Below are 22,756 nucleotides of genomic sequence, written 5' to 3'. Positions count from 1 at the left end.
GCTGCATTTGATGCCTTGTTTTTGGTCTTTTCGTGCATAAATGCAGTTAAAATGCCAAGAATTTCGGAGCACCTTATAATGGCACCTGAAAGTGCAGCAAAATAACAAGCCTGAAATGTTTGAGGTTGGAAAACAAGAAAACGTCTGTAGCCTGCATATCATCAGACTAATTGGGCAGAGCCAGGCATTCTGAATACATAGCTAATGAGCGCCTTCTCAATCTCTGCCGGGATCACCTGGCACGTCTAATGGTCACATAAATTCTCATTTATAGGTCATAATCTGTCATTAATGTACATGGACTCCCCCAATTAGAGGCTTAGGCCCTTCAAACTGATGTCTCTCTGGGGGATTCACAGCTCTGGTACCCTGGCACTCACAGAGCCCCATTAGTGACAAACCCTGCCTTGGCGTCCAAGCCGACCCTGGAGGACTGTGGATAACCTGGCTCATTAATGACGCCGGTACTGGGGAATGGTTTCAGGTGCTCGCTGTGAGTGTCCCGTGTGTCTGTTCTGTCTGTTGGCTTAAATGGTAAGAGGCTGGCAGGAAACCGGCATCAAACCTGGGACAACAGGAAAGGGACGTGGAAAGCAGGAGCTTGGTTCAGTTATGCTTCTTGTGCTGCCATTTGCCATTTCACTGCTGCCATTCTGCTAGACAATTACTATTCTGTTATCAATGGCCAAATATTTATATGGTGCATGTAGGCCAAATTAGAATTGCAAATAGATCATAAACCTGGACCACGTTCTGGTTCCCTTTAATTAGAAGAGAGAATGTGAATTAGCAATGAACTGGGACATTTAACTCCATCCCAGTAGAATCACCTAAAGGCCAAGTAAACACATTCCCATGACCTCAGCAATGTGGTGCGAGGTTGTCCCCACATGCAGGAGGTCCAGGAACCCAGCTGCTGGGGTGTTTAACTTAAACTCCCAGCAATGTCCTCTCCGAGCACTGATAGGGAATCAGACCATGTGCAAGTCTGTGGAGTTAAATCATCTCTGTAACAAAGCATTCTTTTTAGATGATGTGGGCCTGACTTTTTTGAAATGTCTACTTTTGCAAGCATCCCACTGCAGTCATGCCTTGGTTATATAGAGAATTTGGTTGAAAATTTGACAATGTCATGTGATGAATGCACTGCTGATGTGAAGCATGCATTGAGTGAGAAATATAAACATTCTTGGCTTGTAGTGCACATTCATTTAAATATTAAGTATTTTCTAATCTGCCTACATGTAATGACGGTTGGCACACAAACAAAAAAGAAGGCACTTGCCTCTTTGTCAGTACTGTCCCTTAGTATCATGTCCATGCATATAGACTTATTCATTGTAGTAGATCATTCTATTGCCCTACACCGGCACTGTCCTTCACTGGCGCAAACAAAAGGACCAGCATCCACAATGAGTTGCAGTGTCAGACACAGCTAATGTCAAGTAAGCTTTAAGGGAAAAAGAGGGCCAAGCGAAGAAGTGAAAGTTGAACTGCTCACACTGTGATGACCCCAGGGTGACCCTGGCTAGTTAGCCCCTGTTGACCCATTCCACATACAGTAGGCACCACTGCTGTTGCTGTTCCAGGAAGTCGATTTGGATGCTTTCAGCTTCAGTTTCCTCTGGAGACCCCTCTATTCTCCACCGTATGTCATTACAGTCACATTTTCTCTGACTCTTTTCCCCCTTCCTGCTCTTCCCCTCTCTTTGTCTTGTCTTTCCATGGTTCTTAGAAAAAGATCTCAGACAGACCTCAAAGTGCTGTTTTATTGAAAGGGAATGCAGGAGGGCATCCCACTCCTGTCATCTCTGTCCAATGGTCAGTGCACATGGTTTACTCTGGAATGGAAGCAAGTCTGATAGCACCACAGAAAATAGAAAGAGGATAGGCAAAGTAGGACAGGCAGCCGGTTCATAACCCCCGACTTGTTATTCAGTTAGACAGCAGACTGCATTGTAGTGTGCTGTAATCACAGATTTAGCACAGAAGAGCAACGTTTTCACTGCATTGCTAGTATTTCTTCAACCATCACTTGCAGGAAGGAAGCTAAGTGAGCACAATGGTACAATCCAAGTTCTAGTTGTAGGCCAGCCAAGTGTGTTGCAACCCAAGCCCTCATAGTGGAGCCAGAAAGCCGCTACAGGTCAGTGTCAGTGCGTGGGCGTTTAGTAATTTACTTCTTGTAAAGCACTCTCTTGAGGGTTTTTTCTTGGGTTTTGTTACCAGACAAGGAGAAGAGGAGACGGTTATGTTGTGGTTCACCTCTAAATCTGTGGGAAAAACTCAAAGAGCACATTATTTGATGCCTCTGTAGGATGTAAGCCAAACATACCATAGTCTCTTATTTGAAAGGCAAAGTTGCTGGATCTGTCAATCTTAGTGTAGGGAATATGAGTTAAGGCTGTAGTTTGAGAAAAGAGTAAGAACGGGTTGGATGAATATATAACTTTACTGGCCTTTCTTTAATTAACAAGTCAAACCTGTTAGTTTGATGTGTGCAGTGGTTTGTTTATTCACTGCAGGGAAAGAGCCATTGAGGCCTTGATGTGGTCCCGACTCTGCTATTATATTCTTTTTGACAGTCATTCAGATGATACAGCAGCCTCCACTGGTTAGTGGTTAGCTCTGAATAATGCATATTAAGTAATGAGCTGCCCAAATGGATCAGGGTCAGTCAGTTAGGCCATGCATAAAGCAATCAATTATTCGATCAATAGTCCTCATTAGACCGTCATATAGTTAAGCTATATGTACAGGCCTTTGGTTGGAATAAATAATTTACAGCTCTCAGAGGGAAATGGGAACGCTGGCCCAGTTTACTGTCTGATGTTGAAAGAAATGGTAATACAGACATTTACGTCAGATTCAAAGGTTTCTTTAAGAAATTCTCACTCTGTGTGTTTTTCACTTTATATATATTATCTGCTAACTTACTATCTTGTAGTTCTCTTTCTTTACATGGACTTTCTCTTTCTACATGTCCAGAAGTGAACCTCCAGGAATGGAGCTGGGCTTTAAAGCGATTTTGGCACTGTGGCCTCACAGGGTACTGCACCCTCTGCCGCACTACCTTTATAAGATGGAATGTTTTCGAGGTAAAAACATTTGCGTCACATGTGAAAGTGCACTTTGTCTTCAAAGTGTTCCACAAAGAGTCACGCTGCGCAGCTTACTGTAATATTTCCGGGACACATTGTCAGATCTTGGTCGGCGGTCTTTTTTCAGACCAGCAGCGGTGTGTCTTTTTTGGGTTTTTTTTTTAATGAGTGCTGTGTGCCTAACACAGCCTCGCTGAAGGCGGCAACGCTGGGAACTTCAACCAGGCCAAAACCCGTTGGCGCCAGTCCCACATAGCGAAAATGTGGGTGGGGCGGAGCCTTTGGAAATCAGAGTGCAATGCAGTGTGCCTTTGCAGTTTTTTCACTTGGGACTATAAAAGTGAAGGAAAAAAACGATCACGAAACAGCATGCACGACCATTATACCCTCTGTCTTCATTCTTTAGAAATTATTTCATTGTAACTTTGTCCACCTAATTCCACCTAATTTGGGATTTCAAAATGTTGGAATCTAAGGAAGGAATTATTCTATATTAGTCCATATCCCTATTTTTACACACAATTCCCTACATCCACCGTCGACCTCCCAATCATTAGGCTAACTAACAGTAGTCTCAATTCCCAGCCCAGTGTCTTAAATCTCCTTCCTGCCCCAAGAGGCCATGTTTCCTTCTTCTAATTGCATCCAGCTGTTTGGAATCAGACCTGAATGGTTGTCAAGGTGTTAATTGGTTTGAAGGACTGCTAACAGGAGACAAACAGGAGAAAGGTGAATTAGGACGGTGCATGTGGCCCATAAATAGCACAGTGTGGCCTGGGTGCCATCATACCCTTTTTAGAGGTGTTCTGGTTTATGTTGAACCATTAGGTGACACACACATGCACAAACGTACCAAGTATCACGCAAACACTCATGTGCTTGTGTTTTACCTGACGCAGTGATCTTCTTTTAGCTCCCATGTATAAGTCAATGCCCTAATCATTCATTATTTAAATCAAAAATGAATTTTAACTGTAACCAGATTTTTTTGCATTGAAATATAATATAGATTTACAATTAATGCTCGTCACATCTTCAAAGGACAGTTGGATGTCTTCCACCCACGCACAGCTCACTCTAAGGAAAGGAAAACCTCGTCCTTGTGACATCAGCTCTTCACTCATCCGTGGTCATCATATTCACACCCTCCTTCCCAGGCACACAATTAATTCATAAAGTGTTGTATAAAATATGAGTTAGGGGTGGAAACATGGCCACACATTTGCCTCTCTGACTATATGCATTTCAAATAGAATTACTATTTGCTAGTAATTGCTAGTAAAAAAGAGCTAAGGTAACTGAGCTTGTACTGAAGGCTGCCCCAAGCTAATGTCTGGTCAGGGGAAGGTCGAGTGGATGAAATGGGACCCAGAAATCTCAAAAATCTCAAAACTCGAAAGTCAGAAACTGTTTGTGCCCAGGTCTTTACAGAGACCTCGCTTCATCTCATTGCCGCATATCAAGCTGCTGTTCCTGGCGTACGACCAGGTACGGAAGAAAATATGTTTTTAAAAGAAGACGACAGTTGCATAAACTACTGTTTTAATTATTCCAATAGTTTAATAAATATTGCAATATTTGAAAATGGCCTATCCCTGCTGGCTACATCTGTAACAGAAAGATCTCCAGTGCTTCTCTTGCATCCCACTGACCACTTGCAGATACAGGGCCAAGGAAATAAAGCAGTTTAAATATCGGGCTTTAGATGACTGTGAGATGTCTGTGACATTAAAAGTGTATCGTGTAAAAATGCCTGGGCACTAATTGCAGTTATATTTTTTCAAATAGCTTATTATCCAGTACTCTAAGTCGTGGACCTGTGCATAGTCTACAGCCTCACAAATATTGACTCCGCAGCTTGAACTGGAATAAAATCTTCTTTGACAAAGACCTCAGTGTCAAAACATGACTCTGCCAACAAAGCTCGATCTCGAAGAATTTTTTTGTGGAGTGCTCTTGTCAAGCAGCTCAGTGTTTGAAACATCAGCACGGAAAACTGTGCTAAAGCAAACTGTGGCCTTCTCAGTGTCTGGTTACCAGCTTCCCTTTAGTGTTGTCAAAAGATTTCAAAATCATGTTCTCTAGTAGTTTCGGAAAAGTATGGACAGGTTTTACATGCACTTAGAATTTGTCAGGAATCTCACTTTTAGCAAGTGTCAAAGGCTGCTGTTTTCCTGCTGAGAAATCTGCTGATTGTGATTCTTGAAAGCTGCAGCTTACACTCTTCTAAAGGGTGAGATTATACTCTCGGGAGGCTTTTTGTTGCACCTCAAGACACTGCTGCCTTACCCGTCTGCCAAGGCCTATTTTTTACGCAGATCAGCTGTCCACCTGCTAGAAGAGCTGACATTTTGGCTGTTGTCGCATGCTCCACTTTCCAAAGGAGCCTTTGAGAATGGCTGAGGGGATTTGCAGCTGTGTACAGCAGAGGGGAAGCTGGATCTCCAGCTGGTGCTGGCATGATGGTGGTACAGAGCAGTCTGTTGCTGCTATGGCCAGAAACATTTGCCTCTGTGTTGTGGAGAGGTGGAGAGATGGAGTGTGAATGAACATCTCTCTGTCTGTGTCAAGCTTTTTTATTTGTCTTCATTTTTATCTTTTCAAATCCCAAACAGGTTATTTTACATCTTTATTAGATAACTGACAGTAGAGAGATGACAGAAAAGCAGGGGGAAAAGAGAGAGATGGGAAATGACATTGACAAAGGTCTCTAACCAGATATGAACCAGAGATGTTAAAGGTACAATATGTAAAAACTAGCCAGAAATCAGGTTTGACATTCAAAAATTAACTGACGATATCAACACAAACTCACTGAAAAACTTCCACATGCAGCGGCTGTTGCAAACTTTGCTACACTTTTAATCTGTTGTTTGTGTGGGTTTGGATTAAGAGCAGCAATAATTTCAAAGTTTGTCCAGCTTGGACCACATGCCGCTGCGGCTGATGGGCCAGAAATACAGAAATAGCGTGAGGTTTGGAATAAGAGCAGTGGACCTGACAATCTCTGCCCATGAAATCTTGCAACTGCCAGCGAGACCAGGTGCTGCAGCGAGTGTTTGCACCACGCCACAGGAGAGTGAAGAGAAAGGGTGATGCGCCGGGATAAGAGCTAAGCTAACCCAGCTCGGACCTGGGGCTGCTGTCATGGGAAGGTGGGGTGGACAAAACGGGCCTCAGACTGGCCAAACGATGGGAAAACAGTGACAGTTTGTGACCACGTCTTTACAGACCTGGGATCAAACTACTGCTATCGCGGACTGGTTAGGAGGAGAGGGACACAGAAGAGGACTCTGCATTTACATTATTAAGCACAGTCAAAGTTGATGGATATATTGTATGTATGTAGATATAAACTATTCGCTAGAAACTATAATAATATAAACTATATGTTGTTTTATCTGTATGTACTGTATGTTCTATGTGCGTGTTACATGAAGGGACCATAACGTTCATATTGTTGTGCAACTCTGTGTTGTGAAATGACAAATGAATCCTGAATATTGCAGGGTTTATTAGGGAAGGAGTGTTGGAAAGGAGGAGAAACGCTTTCCCTTATTTTTCTACCGCAAATTGGCCAATTTTTTGTCACATTGGACCTTTAAGGTGTGCGGTTGGCATTGGCATTGGCGTTATGTACTGTATGTAACCACTCTAGCAGAAATTGTGCTCTAAGCCACTGTTAACCTGCCCTTGCAATGGTGCTATGTCAGACTAGACTTTAACTGACTACATCTATTTCCTGATATATAATGATAACCTTTACCCTCAGCAAAAACAATAACACTAAACAAGTTTTTGTCCAGGACACTACCCTAACCTCTTCGTAATTCAGGCTCCATCCGACACCCTTTTCCAAATCTTTACATCAGAAAAGTCGCGAAAGTAGAATTGTTTTGAAAAGTTTTGAAGTACAGAACGCAATAACCTAAAAAAAGACTCACTCACACCTATAATCACTTCCTCACACAGCTGACACATGCCTTTACACTGTGACAGCCACTGGCTGCCTTAGCCATGCCACTCTAAAAGCACTGCAAATGAACTGTAAGGCTTCAGTGGAGAAGCTCATTTATTTATTTATTTTAGATGATGAACTTTGCCAGGACTGGTAGTTGAAAAAAAAACAAAAAACGTCAACCCACTTGAGATCAACCAATTGACATAGATGATTGTTGCAAAGATATCTTTAGCTTACAAGTGAACAGTAATGTGCAGGAGGGCTGTGGTGAAGGTTGAGATTTGAATAGGAAAAAGGAAAGAATGAAGAAACAGACAGCTATACGGGGATAAATGTTTTATCAGGCAAAAACTAAAAAAGAAAACTACATGAGGAAATGGGGAGGAGGATGAAGTTTGGACAGACAGGAGTGCAAAATAGTGTTGAGTGTTGATTCTCAGGTTGTGGACTGGAGAGAGGTGCAGAGCCTCTCCTCTCCACCCCTGACAGCGGCTGACAGCATGATCCACCGGCTGATTTACATTCATGCCACCATGTGCGAGCCGGCACCAAGCTCTCTGCCATCCTGTGATGTGCAGGTCTTTATTTTACCTATCCATCTATCTCTCTTTATCTCTGTCTTCATCCCACGGCTGAAAATCTCTTTGGTGTTTTGTAAAACCCTCTGAGTGCACGGCAATCACGAACAGTTAGATGTTTTTTTTTTTTTTTTCTTCTTTATGCTGCAAGTTCTGCCAAAGTTATGTGTTGTGTATCAGAATGAATTTTGCCTCCGGGCTTCCTACTTTCACAACTATTTGATAAGTCTCAAACTCCAGTGTCAAGTCTTGACAAGTAGTATCCGTGATGACCTTACTGATGATATTTTGATGAGTTGGGTAGCTTCTTGTAATTACGCCGCCTTTTGATGGTAACAAATACAGTTAAATGCCACCAATAGATAATGACAAACCTGTGTTGCCAAAATACGAGAGCGCAGTAACGGCAAAGTGATCGTTGACAGGAACGAACCCAGGTCAAAACATGCCGTCAAAGCACCGACAGAGACTGACACACACAAGTACGCAAGCTTCAATTCTGTACTTACATAGTCACATCCTGTAGAGACATCTGTGTGTCTGGAGACAGTTAGTGCACTGCTATACGATGTCGAGAGAAGAGGAGACGGCAGTAAACAGTCCCTGTGGTCTGCCCCACGGCCTGGACTTGTCATCGACACTGCCAATTAAACGTTGATTAGGAGGTGGAGCCGACTGTCAGACAGCTAATTACTCACTGCCAAGACCCCTATCATGCCCCGTTCACCCTTACCCACAATCCCCAGCAAACACACCACCAGCAACCTTCCAGAGTCACTGAGAATGAGAACAACTGTATTTCAAGCTCAATTCCTAAGTGTTAAAAAAAAAAAAATATTAAGAAAAGGGCCAAAACATGTCAATCAACTTTTGATTGATAGTTTTTTTATGATAAAGCTCCTCACTACAGTGGTCCTATTATTTTCACGGTGTCCTTCAACATCCATACACAAACAACACCACCAGAGAATGGTACATCCTGTACACACAACAAAAGAGTACCTCAGTTTATATGATCCAAGCTCCCCTCATCATGAAAAATAGAAATTACTGACAGACACTGTTGTCACACTGAACACACTGACGTTTCTTTATACAGAAAAATATCTACAAACAAGGTCACACCACTACTATCATGATAGGATCAAAATAGAAAAAAATAGAATAGAAACAATTGTAATTTTTACAGTTTCTTAAAGGTTTAAGAAAAGTGAGATCTTTCCAAATCCAGCGCTACATGGGAGTCTGAAGATGTCCTCCTAACTCCAGCAATCTCTCACCTCTTCCAACACCTCAAACCCCTCATCTACCTCAGCCTCCTCGAATTAGCATGCGCTCTGTCAGGCCACGGGCCTCAGATTTGCCCCCTCCAGTCTTCAACCTCCAAACCAGCTCAACCCAGATCATTGCTCTGCTCAGCCCAGCACAGCTTCTCAAGGTTGGGCCAAGGAGAAACTGCAGAAAGGCAACTCTTGCCATCTGTTTTATCTGGAACCTGACCCACGTCTGACCATGCAGCTAGGTACAGAAGAAGCCAGACCTACATACGACCAGATTTAGACCTAGATGTTGAAAAAAAGAAAGTAAGTTGCTCCTCTTTTATCATGGTAAAACTTGTGTTGTTTTTCATGTTGTCAGCATGTCACTTGTTTTCATAGCTGATGGTCTTGATAAGTGTGAAAAATATTGAGGCTGACTTTGCCTGGCATAGCTTTGCTTTTGTTTTCTCTGAGGTTGGCTTGGGCATTGACGGACGCTTGAGAAAATGGCCCAACTCCCCCAAAACCTCAACACCAGTAATAATACTCCATATCCTCAACCGATTAGTCTTCCCCCAGCATATCTGACAGCCACAGAGTTTTCCTTTCAAACATAAATATTGTTCCTCCCTCAGAAGGAGCCCCAGTCATGGGAACACTCTGCCCTCATGCAAAGTCACCCTCCCTCCCCAAGGTCGTCAAAACACTAACTAACCAGTCCCTTGGCCTCTAACTAACTAGCCCACTAGGCTGTGACATGTTCATCTATCATAGCCTTGATAAGGGGTATCTTTAATTACACCATCCTCTCCTGTGGATCTGTATCTCTTTTCTCACTCCCTCTAACAGACTCCCATCCATCCATTCTTAAAGATCCCTCCCAGGGAAGGCTATAGCATGTCACTGTCCCAATGCTCGAGACTCAGTAAGTCGATCCAACAGGAAATCAATAGCAGGGCCTAATGCTGAATAATTGAGGTTAGGGGAGTTCAGCAGCACTCCCGAGACGTACACCCCCACCCCGGCTTGTAACCTCCCATTATGCACAGGGTGGGGCGCAGTGCGTCCTCATGTCCCTTCTCTCACATGGAGTCTACAGATACATTTGTTTGAGTAAATGGCCAATTGAGTACTAGAGCACTCCTTCATTTAATTGCTCTCAGAGAATATAGTTCTTTAGCAAGTGGGCCCATTGGGTGAAGCTAAAAATACAGAGAAGTACAGACCACTTGCCTGCCTAGAGAGATTTCTGTGATATCTCTTGAGACAACATCCTGTAGAAGTGGGAAAAAAAAAACTGCTGCACTTGAAGAAAAAGCTGAATGACTGTATGTGTAAAACCTGATTTTAATTGAACATACCTTGACATCTACTTACTAGTGATACCACATCGCACATCCCCTTTTTCTATTTGTCCAGTTGCTAGAGTGTATGGAAGTAGTAGGGTAACAGGAGAGAGTACAGTTACTTGCCGGGTACTTGGACTGTGACGTGCACTAGAGGGCACAAGCTGCCTTGCTAAGACATAAACCGCCAGCTGGAAGGAACAGAGAGGTTGAGCTGAGAGGCAGACCTCTGGTCCTGAAAGTGTTCAGAGACAGATTGGAGAGAGATTTAGGTGAAATGTTTCACCTTTGTGGTGAGGCGCTAAAAAAAATGTAACTCATTTACTCTTTGGAATGTTTGCTCAAGGGTTTGTCTGAAGCATCAGTGAGTCATTGGTGAGACGGCTGTACTGTTAATGTGGCTTGCACAGTTTTTTGTTTTTTTTAATAGCAAACAGTGATATATAGAGATTTGAGTTGATTTTATTCTTAGCTGTCAATGTTTTGTCTGATATTGTTGATGTAACTTCTGAAAGCTGTCAGTATTAGTTTAGTATTGACAAACCCAGTGCTGGCAGTTCGTGTCTGACTTTGAAAAGATCCAAAGTGATAAGTAGAAGAGGTGATTACCTCTGACTCACAGATACTCTCAGTAACTGCAGCTATGGTAGTTTAACTGACTGCAACCAGTGTTTGGTCTGTTTCTAGATGTCTTTGCTCCCAGTATCCTCTTGTCACTTCTCAAAAGCTGCATGCATGTCTCCAAGCAGCTTCTTCTAGACCCCAGGATCCAAGTCTGCTTCTACACGAAGCTGACACACTATAATGCGCTCACGTCTTCAGAGCCAGAACCGTGGTGCCATGGAGCCGCTGGGCTCTGTGAAGTTTTGCGCTTGGCCTCAGCCCATGGCAGCCACAGAAACAGCAAGGAGAGGAGGAAGCAGCTGAAAACCACACTCGGTATCTTTCAACACTTTATTCAGTCTGAAGCTTCATCGCTGGGGGTTTTCTCACTGGTGTTACACACTTCAGACAGCATCATCCTGTCTTGTGTATGACTTGATGTTTTTGCACATGTCAGAACCCCTCTCTCCTCAATCCACAAGTAAATACACAAGCAATGACTTAACATTTGTATAAATTGCTTCAGACACATATTACATTAAGCCTATCTAGTAAATACACAACACATATGAACACTTCAAGGTGAGTGTAAAGAAGTGTTTAGCATTGCCACTCAACATCTACATCTGTCCACACATGTGCCTCACACAGACACACAGCCAGGTTGTTCTCGGAGCAGACTGTAATTGCTGTCTTCTAGTCTAACATATTGGTTGTACACTTTTCTCTCACAAAGCAAGCCTGCATGTTCCCTTATGGACACAAAGCCATTTCTTTGCCGTCTTCTCGTGCTTTTCGGTGTGTTAATCAGAATGTGTCACTTTCCCGCATTCAGTTTACTCCCCTACACACACACACACGTAAGGACAAGCATCTTCTCCCTGCTCCCCTTTCCTCGTCTTTGCTTCTTCTACCTCCAGGCTAAGGCCACTCAGGCCTGCAGATGGCAGATAATGACAGTGCTGTCCCCACTGGCTAGTTGTGTGTGTGCCCACATGTACTGTGGGTGTTGGCTCTGCCTCTGCTCAGTTCAGTGCCCACAGTGGGTGTTTAGCTTTATTTGGCCATCTACTTGCTGTCTGACTGGATGGCTGGGTCACTGGTCTGCTTACTGGCTGGCCTGCTTGGCTAACAGTGTTAAACCAGTGGCTGACGTATTAGCTAATACATGGACTGACTGGGGGACTAACTGATTGCCTGGTTGACTGCGTATCTGAATGGCCCAGTAGCTTGGAATTTTTTGACCTACTCATTTTCTGACTGGCTGGTTGACTGACACATTTACTTGCTGATTAGCAGTCTAGCGAAGCACCCGAGTGGCTGACTGACAAGCCGATCGGCTTAGTGGCCCAACACTGGCAACTGCTCAGCTAAAAGACAGGTAAGGCTATAGTAACCAGGCTCTGTGTGTGTGTGTGTGTGTGTGTGTTCATGTATGTGTGTGTGTATTAAAGCCCTCAGGTGTTCAAGTACCCTTTTCCGTTAATATGTGTCTGCTTATATTTCACTGCCCAGAAGAGAAACTGGTTGTAGCCTCCACTTGCACATTGTACAGCTGCCCTTGTTGTGCTCCATGAAAAGCAAGATATTCACACAATTAGACTGGTTTGTTGCTCTTCTGTTTTTAATTACGTGGTGACACCAAAAGCCTACATACTTCAGAGTCCTTCTTGGTCAGTAGAAGTTTTAATTAGGTCATTTTCAGCAGTTAAGTGTTTGTACTTACATGAAGCCGGTGACAGAATGACATGAGAGACAGAGGCTCAGATATCCTGACATTTAGTCCTCAGTACTGGCCGAGCTCCGGAAACACTGGATCCTACATTTCCCCCAATGCAGCTCAGTAGCATTTTTTACGAGCCCTGTCGTGCTTGGTAAATGCCCACATCTTTCAAACTATGGGCAGTTTGGAAGGCAGGCTTTTTGCTTTAAATCTGTAATCTCCTTAAGATGAACAACATTTTTTTTCAGGAATTTTTTTTTTTTGACGAGATCTCTCTTCAAGAGTCCCACTTTTCACAAGTTGTGTTGCACTCACAATCAAACTGGTCTTCATGTGTAAAATGAAGTACCACTCTAACAAAGGAAGTGGAACAGGTCTAGTTTCTGGTACTTTCTGATTCAAACCATTTGATTTGTTGTCTTTTCATTAAAAATAACAGCAAATGTCTTAGTCTTGTGCGTATATTTACACCCCTGCTGTCTTTCTGAACAAAGATGATTTCATTATTACTTCTTTAATTGTGTGGTCATGTTCTCACGTTGTAGATGTATCCTACATATTGAAATGTAAATTAAAACCAGTGCCATCTTACTTGTTTCTGCTAAAGTCTGTCTTAAATTTCATCATCGAAGGCACAGCTCAAAGCAACAAAATACATGAACTCATTTATATATTTCAAGTTAGCTGTTGCTCTCAGTTGTCAAGCGCATTGCAGTATTTAAAAAAAAAACTATTTTACAAATTCAAAGTGCTTCTCTTTTGTACATAAAGGAGCCTGTGCACACATGGATGGCCCCGGGCTATCAGGCAGCTCACCCGGGGCCATCACAGGTGACAGGGCAAAGGCCACCCAGGAGGGAGACCAACAGCCACATTTGGCAACAATATATGCACCTCAAAGACAGAAAGTCAATTTTCATCCCTTGTGCCATATTGGAACTGCGTTTTGATCTATATTATGTGAATTGATTGAGACTGTAAATGAATCTGACATGAGAATGGAGACACAACTCAGTACTCCGTTACTCAAAGAGCATCTTTTCACAAACACCCCGAGACAGACAGCAAATAGTGCTAGCATGTATGAAATGACAATCTTAATCCTCAAACTGTTCAGGTTAAAGATCGGGTTTGGCCTTGTTAATGGCACGAAATACCTGATTTCCATCTGTTTTGACTACAGAAGATATATGGCCTTGTCAAGGAAACAGGCCTCCCTCTCTGTCTGATACACTCCACTCTCTGCTCCTCATTCCCTCCATCTCTTCCCACCAGGGAGGCCTGAAATGTTTGAAGCTTTCACTTTTTTCCTCTCTCTCTCTCTCTCTCTCTCTCTCTCTCTTTCTCTCTGTCTGTGTCATGGTCCCTGGATGTGGAGTTTTTAATTACTCTCTCCTGGCTTTGTGCATAACCAATGAAAGATTGAAGGACACTTCCCTCTGAAAGGCACTGTTAGAATATAGGGTTTTCTAATGCCATTGCTTTGGGAGAGGAATACTAATACACACACTGTGACTTTTTGTGCTTTTGTGTACATCTGCACTTTCTTGTGTGTATGGTGGGTACACTCTCACACTCATCTCTACTTTATGTGTGTGTGTTTGGGCGTGAGGGCCCTAGACAGACTGTCTGGTTGTTGTTTTGCATGTGAATCAGGGCAGGGAAAGAATGGCATTATTAGATTAGGCGTGCAGCGTGGTGGGGATGGGTTGAATGAAGACTGCGGAAACAGGTAGGTTCATTTAATTGATTAGATTTCTTTAAGGCCAGTTTGAGAGTACAACACTTCAAGGTGCCCCCAACAATTGAAAACCTGGCATGAAAATCAATAGAGGGTATCTTAACCTAAAAGACTAGATACACAAAGTATTTTGGGTACAGCCTGTGCATTCAACTTAAAAGTACAACGTCCTTCAAACAAAAAAGGAAAGCAAATGCTACTATTATTATTATTATTATTATTATTATTATTATTATTAGACTATTACAGTCAATTAAAAATAGACACACTCAAAATATGAATGCATTTCTGTATACCAAGAAGAGAATAGGGTAAATTATGTGATTACATAAAAAAAGAAAGTAGAAGTGTTGATGGAACAAGATTTGCTCGGCAATTTTTCACGTGTTTCATTAATGTCCGGTGATTGATGGTAATTAAGCTCATTGAGGTCATGAGATGCTCGCCATGCTTTCTCGTGGACACCTCACCCTTACTGCTCTCATGACTATGTCATCATTTTTCCGTCCATTGCTCCCACCTCTCCCCCCTCTGGCTTTCACTCTTAAGTTGCAGACAGTGAAGGTCTTTTGTGTGCCTTCAAAAGAGTGTTATTTATTTCCCAGGGCTGAATAAGGTTGAATTGTACATATGACCACGGGTTATAAGGTATTAATATACACGGCAGAGTAACGGGGGCACAGAGGGAATTTTCCCCTCTGTCAGCACTGCGTAGGTAGTGCTCGCACAGGGTGCCCTAATATGTGTGAATTCATTTCCTTCAACTCATGAGGAAAACTTCAAAGGCAGGGACAAGAACTTGGCCGAGTGGATTTAAAAGGGATGAGTCTCTAATCTGGTTAAACTTTGCTTGCTCTGTATATTTTCTCACTGTCTATTGCCCATTCTTTCTTTAACACCCCTCCCACCTTGTTTTTTTTCCCTTCTTTCAGCAGTTGTGAGCCACTTTGATTTAAAAAGTGAAAGAAATGATGACTTAATGTTTCAACAAGAACAGCTGCTTTAAGCAATCTCAGGCGTTGCATTTGCTTGTTTGGGGATTATATTTCTTTAAGTCTGTCACCTTCCTGCTTGCCATCCCTACCGACCCCCCCACCATCACATTCCTCCTCTGGCCTTGCACACCATCGCTGTTATAAATGGGAGGATGTATTCCATGTGTCGCAGCATCTTTACGCATTACCTTTGCTTTGCGGCGTGTGTCATCATTTCAGGTCCTGCCTTAGTAAGCCTTTGGTGCGCGCTTCCCTCGCATCAACCCATGTGACAGCACCTGAAATATGCATATGTTTCTGCGGCACTGCAGGGTGCCATTTGAGGGTTATTTGGAATGCTAGTGATGGCAGGCCAGAGTGCTCGAGACCTATTCTCTGAATATTTGATGATCTTAATGAGCAGGAAAAATACAGGACTAAGCACTTTGTTGGTTTGCTCAGCTCTCGGTATGTGAAAAATAATGGATGTGGGCAAAGGATGAAATATTGAAAACTCTGTGTTAAGTCTGCAGTAAGAGGAGGAGGGTTTCTCTTTTGATGTTGCCTAAGGTCATGAAAAAGTTACAAGTAAAGGTCACGTTCTCTTTGGGGGAAATGAAAAGACCATGTGCTGTCACTAGAGTGAAGAGTGTATCATATCAGGGCTGTATTGAGTTGATCTGCCTGCATACCAATGGACAATCAAAAGTCTTACCCTTTGATGGATGCTTAAAGGATCAATGACTGATAAATGGTGAGTGTCGAAGGGGTTGACTAGATGGATGGATGCTTGGGTGGTGTGCAGATGAAGGATAGTGGCTCATGGCTATTACTCAACAAGTTGAGAGTTCTCAGAGTTTCTGGTGGAGTAAGTGGCTTTCACACTTTCCGCTGCTACCATACCTGTAACAACAATGCGCCCTTGGTGCCCTTGCAATAAAATGATGATAAATGATAGCGAGCGGAGATGAAACCTGGACTGCATGCATGTGTGTTTGTGTTTTTGAGTGTATATTTGAAAGTTACATCAAGCACCGAATAGCTTCACACAACTACATTCATAACAGATTACTACACGGGCCAAAATGTCATTCCTTCCTTCTTTTATATCAAAACAAATACCAGACATTTCCGCCGGGCCCTGCACATTCTGGCGGGGGGACTAATCTCAGCTCATTAAATTCAGCTTATCTGCCTGTTATTTAAGTTATAATTACTGCTTATAAGTACTTGACTGAATGTTAGCTTTTGGATTGGACGGGAAAAGAAGGGTGGCAGACAAATGAATAAATATTAATCTTGCCTCCGAGGGGGTGACTTTTTGTGAAGCAATAAATATTCACAGCGGGATGTAGCCTGCCCTGACTTTGGATGTTCTCTTTAATTGAAGGTGTGGATTGAACGGACAGGTATCCCGGTGCTTGACTCATGTCAGCCGTCCCCTCCACTCAGCTTTGAAAAAGCTGTCGCGGCAGATATGGATTAGCATCGGAGCAGCGTAGGGCAGGTATTACATGCCTTTGGTGGCGCTGCGAGTGCTCCCCCTTGAGTAGTAATAACCTCTGTTGTCTTGTAACTTCGGGCATCACTTGGCGAATGCTTCAGGACAGCTGTTTTGTATGGGTGCCAGTCCTAATGCCCAGGCTTCCTGGCAGATCAGAGGTTCTGGAGGTGGAGGGGGGGTGGGTGGGGGAAAGAGAAAAGAAATGGAGAGAGGTTGTCAAAACAGCTCCTCATCCCCTCCTCAGCTGCTTCCTCTCTGTCTCTTCTTCTACTCCACCCTTGCTGCCAAAAGCCGGAAAGAGATCAAAGCAGGCCAACATGAAAGACATCCCTGAGATTCTGCTTTTCGGTGCCCTGTCTCCGTGCTCTCTCTCTCTTACAGATATGGAAATGCTGAATCCCAAATACAGCCTGTACCTAGACTGCAGAGAATGCCTGGCCTCGTCTGACTTTACCTCTCTTTCCCTTTTGCTTCAACTCCTCTCCTCCATCTAGTTTCACCCCTTCCATCATCATCTCTCTCCATCCTCCGCCGTTGCCTCTCTTTAGCAGCCCTCAGGCTTCCAGGTAGATAGCGGTTGATTGGCAGCTGCTGTGACAGTCAGTGGAACCAACTGAGAGTGGATGAGTGTCAGCCTTGCTCCAGGGGCTTAAGGCAGCAGCAATGTTGTAGCTCCCTGCTGGAGAGAAAGAGGCCCATGAAATAAGACTCAGTCAGTTCTTCTCTTTTCCTCGCTTCTCTCAACTGAAGCAGGTAGGAGCTAAATAGGTTTTTCAAATCACTCCAGAGTTTATCCTGAGACCAGAAACTGGAACATTTCCTCAACTCACATCCTGTCATGTGCTTTTCCTCTCCTTCTCTCATTCCTCTTTCCCTACCTTTGGTTTTGATATAACTGTGTTTTATTGTAGGTTATAGCATCTTGTTATTCAGGGGTTCTATAAAATTCCCTTTCACTGCCTCCCTCCCTCTTCTCTAAATCCTCAGCCTTAGCTGTTAAGCCACTTGACAATTAGCCATGCCATTCTCGTTTGTGCATCAATAAAAAAACTTCTTCCTCCTTTGAAAAACTTCTGAATACAACTCAATGTCTGCTGCACAGCAGCCACAGGGGGAGAGAGTGAGAATAAAAAAAATTGAAACGTGAAATCGTCTCAGTTGTAAAGTGGCTGTGACCAATTCCCAGATGGAGGGAAAGCGTTTGTGTGATGGCTTTTACTGTGCTGCAGCTTGGGCTTTGCCCCATCAATAGCAAGAATTGCGTCAGTTTTCCCTCTGGCCAAGAGTGCCCCCTTCTCCACAGCAAAGGCAGAGGACAGGATGACGAAGGAAAGAGCTCGGAGAAAGCAAAGGAAAGCGGGAGGCTTCGTGGGGCACTCAAAATCTGTCAGCATATACCTCCTACAAAAATAACAGATGTGGATTAATAAGTGTGCGAGTCAAACGGGGAATCTTTTGGAGCTTTTTCTTCCATCCCTGTTTGTGGTATTTTGGGGAGAATAACACCTTGTCACAAGCAGTGCTGGGGTCTCTGGACCTGTTAGATGAGCACACTTGGAATCCATGCCTGCTGGCCATATCATTCTGATGAGTTCTGAACTTGTTTTCAGAGGCTCAGAAGCATTGAAATGTACCATATCATTTTGTTGAAAACTTTTACTGGAGATGAATTGAACCTACACGTCATGAAATCCTCAGGTGGACAGAACAAGAAAAGCAAACCAAAAGTGTGTCCTCTGTCTGGAAATGAGGACTCAGCTTTCTTAATAGTGGGAACTTTTCATGTCTCTTTGGGTTTAGGGGACGAATAAACACTTTCAAGAGCTCATAAATATTGAATGCAGAATAAACGCAGGCCCATTTGATTATGAAATGGAGGGTGTGTAGATGAGTTTAGCTGTACATGTTAGATACCCACAGAGTGCTCTGGAGTGCCTGGTGAAAGGATGCAAGACACAGCGAAGTGGACCTAATTAAAGGGATTTGGAATGTATTTAAAAATGAATTACGCTTTGCCGTGACACCAACAACAGTATTCACTACTTCTCTAAATGGCCAGCTGGCAGGCAGAGGACTTGTCGGGTTGCTAAATACTCCCAGTAACATATGAATGGGAGGCCTGATTACTTTGTCACTAATGACTCATTGGCTCGCACATGCACTCGAGTTGTGTAAATACCTCTGGGGACAACCCTTCACTCTAGCCTGTGTTCACAGCAGCCCGTGCATCTTCACGTAGCTGTTGCTTTCATCCTCATCACGACCAAAAAGTTCAACTAAAACAGCATTTTAGCCTCCAAACACATAAAAATCTCCTCGTCCTAAAATAACATTTTGGGAAGATGTCAACATATAAGATATGAAAATAAGGCAGATTACCCAACTTTCATCAAAGACATACATTTATCAGTATTCATACTCATTTCAGATAACACAAATCAGTATCTCGTCTTGCCTTAACACATTAATTTACACATTTACCAGTAAGCAAACCTTTGGCTGTTTACCTCCTCAGGCTGCCTTGTTTCTTTGTATGACCAGATCGTCTTTGATTGCCTCTCTGGTGCACTGAGAAAATTAGCGATAAACCCTTACAACCTGAGGAATGTAATTTCAAGATCGGAATGGAATGTGATTAGAGTGATATGGGTAATGCCTTCGGTGGCAAGAGTACGTCTCGGAGATGACACCAGGATGCAAGGAAACATCTTAGGGAAAGACATTTTTTTTTAGTCTGCTTTAATTGTGCAAAACCAGCGTGAGAGATGTCACAGTAAATTACGGCAACCATAAACAGCATCGGCGTACTCCGAGAATTCAATTCAGACGCAGATACACAAACACATACACACTTAAGCATCATCCTCTGCATATGAATTAAATCAGAAGGAAAAGTAGAGGCTTCTAAACTTGTTTATATGCAGATTTCCTTTCATTGGCGTGATGAAAAACAGCAAATACTTGGAAAAACACTTGTGCTATTTTTACCTTCACACAAATAAGATGCTGTATACAAGAAAGCTGTTTGCTCCCAATGGCGACTAATGCTTTCTTTGTTGGTTGCTCTCCCCACATCCGCGGCCCTCCATTACATAGATTTGCTGGTAGCACAAAGACATGAAAAGGAACTCATCTCAAGCCTGTAATATACATACTATTGTTCTGTATAGCGTGGCGTGCACCAGGCTGCTCCTGTACGATTGCCGTGTCCGGGTGGAATAAGAGGTTAATCTTCTTGTGAAAGGTTTAGTAACAGGTTGTGCTGGGAATGAAAACCATTTGGCACTGCTACCTCGACTCCACCACTACAGGTTGTGTGCTTTCATTTCTCTCTCTCTCTCTCTCTCTGTCTCTCTCTCTCTGTCTCCCTCTCTCTCACTCACTTACTCTGTGTGTTTGTGTGTGTGTCCAGAAGCCTAAGAATAAGCCTTGACTCGCATGTAGTCAATCAGCACTGGCTGATCTAATTTTCTTCATCACGGTGAAAAAGGAAGCAGAGTCTACAGTTTCTCTCACACCATAATCCAGGCTGCTGTCTCTCTCTTGTTGAGCGGCGAGTTGGCCGTAGCGACGAGCAGCGTGTGTTAGAGACTGATAATTACAGGATGCTGTGGGGAGTTCTCCCTATCTGGCCTGGGAAACGTGGCATTGTATCACCTTTGTCAGAATAGAGCAGCTGCTCGCTGTGGGAGCCAAACCTGGTAACCCCGAACACCCCGGGCTACATGATTGCAGATGTTGCAAGATTAAACTGGGGAGAGAGAGAGAGAGAGAGAGAGAGAGAGAGAGAGAGAGAGAGAGAGAGAGATAGGAGATCGCTTGAATGTGAAATGACATACACATACTTGCATGTATGGTTTCTTACTCTCTTTATACTCCAAAACATACACTAACATTCAAATGTGTTTTCCCCCCTGTCTCCAGCTGGTAGCTGTATATGAAGAGCAGGATCCTCACAATGGAGGTGACGGTACCAGTGCCAGCTCCACAGGTACACAGAGCCCTGAGCCCTTTGCCAGTGATGTGAGTTCAGCATCGGCTTTCCAGCCCTACCAGGCCAACAGTGAGATTGAGGTCACTCCGTCCGCTCTGCGATCCAGTGAGTCTGATGGCAATATTGTGAAATGACATCACCGCTAATGCTACTGTGACCTTAAAACAATGCTATCATCAGTGTATGAATCTAACGTTAATGATACACAGAATAAAATTAAACACCTATAAACACTCTTTTTAATACCGTAGCTTTTCATGTACTGCTAAAATATACAAATATACAAAAATATATAAAACTTAAATTGAGCTTATATGACTTACTTCATTATCAAAGAACCTTACATAAATTAAATTCAATGTATTTTCTACAGTATAATGTGGAAAAAACAGTGTTCTGGTGACAAAAAGGGAGAAATCTGCATCAGCATGACATCAACACTTAAGGCCTGTAAAAGCTTTTTTTTTTTTTTTTTTCAAAGAATGAGCAGGTAAACTAAGCTACCAGCAGGAATTCAAAATACAATGCTTTAAAAGTCAAGGACATGAAAGCTGACAACTAAAAGCTAAAAGACAACAATGGAAAGCCGAGCATAACCAAAGGAACTGAAGGCAACCCACAATCTGGACTGATGTACATATTCAACCATTTAAATGGTATGAAGACCAACTTGTAGCTCGTAATTAGACTTTGGGAACCTGACTGAACCAACACAATGCGAGAAAGTAAACTTCTTCCACTCTGTAGCAGCATCTGTTTTGCTTGACAATCTTCAGGAGTACTGTGTGCCTGTCACGACTGTGCAGTGTGTCCAGGGAATGGCAGTGTCCTGACTTAGACAGATAGAGACTGAGACAACGGATTGGAACTGAGACATAGCTGGCCACTCAGTCATGCACGAGGACGATCACACATGCCAGAGCAAGATGGACAGCACACACCACCAGAAAATGGCACGCACAAGTCAGTGACTCAGGCGTTTCTTCAGGTGTCTACACATTCACACCCCATGAAGTGGAACCAGTGAGCTGATGTAGAGCTGTCTTAAACTTCAAAGGATATCTAAGACATTCAAACCGGAGCTCACGTAGAGGCATGGACTCACACACATGCACATGAATGAACAGTAGACGTTACTCCCCTCCCAAACATAAAGGCATTCTGAACTTCCCTCCACCTACCTGCTAGACTTTGTAGATTTATGGAAATTGTTCCAGAGCAATGGCACTGTGAAAGCAAGCCAGTAGCACAGTGTGAGAAGCAGGTTTGTTTGATGCTAGCTGACCTGCTGCCATCTTGCTTCAAACAAAACCACGTTTGCAGTATTGACTAGGTTTCTGAGAGATATGTTGGTGTCTTTTTTTCCGCTCACACAGACAAAGGAATGGGTAGACTGCAGCACTGAGGAGCTGTTCATATGTGATGGAAGGATGTCTCTTTAACGACCATCCCTGATCAAACTAGATTTGATTTATTTATTGTTATTTTATTTATGTTGAAAAGACATTAAGTGCATTTTGCACAATATGTCGCCTTTAAAATGTGTTGATTTTCCACCCCCTGATGACGCATTGACAACATGTCGACACCACGTTATTTACACATTATGAACACATTAAAGTGACAACATGTCGATAACGCGCTGACAACACGTTAACACTACTTTTGTTCGTTGTCAACATGTTGAAAATCGCACGTTTTTGAGCTGCTGGGCTTTGCTTATTCATGGTATAGTTTGGCGAGTACACTTAGTAAAGGCATAAAGGAAGTGATACCCTTCTGCTGCCCTCCACAGCTTTCATTATGGCTTCATACGGCGGAAGAGTTCATATGGTAGGGCTATTGTGTAGGAATAATTTGAGAAATTGCTCCACTCTCTTCTTGTGTAGCTGATCCTGGTCTCTGATCTCCGCAGGTCCAGGAGCATAAAGGATATGAATTAAGCAATTCATTAATTAAATAATGAATGAAA

General features: G+C 43.1%; 1 protein-coding gene across 1 annotated transcript in view; it reads left to right on the top strand.

The window, feature by feature from the left end:
* LOC139220860 (partitioning defective 3 homolog) overlaps window positions 1-22,756 on the top strand; it is a 309,168-nt gene that overhangs the window by 77,985 nt on the left and 208,427 nt on the right. Inside the window, exon 3 of the mRNA XM_070852717.1 lies at window positions 20,715-20,889. Coding sequence (XP_070708818.1) covers window positions 20,715-20,889 — 175 coding nt within the window. The remainder of the gene's footprint in view (window positions 1-20,714; window positions 20,890-22,756) is intronic.

Source organism: Pempheris klunzingeri, chromosome 21, assembly GCF_042242105.1.
Source record: "Pempheris klunzingeri isolate RE-2024b chromosome 21, fPemKlu1.hap1, whole genome shotgun sequence".
Taxonomy (NCBI): Eukaryota; Metazoa; Chordata; class Actinopteri; order Acropomatiformes; family Pempheridae; genus Pempheris; species Pempheris klunzingeri.
This window is presented reverse-complemented; position numbering and strand designations above follow the sequence as displayed.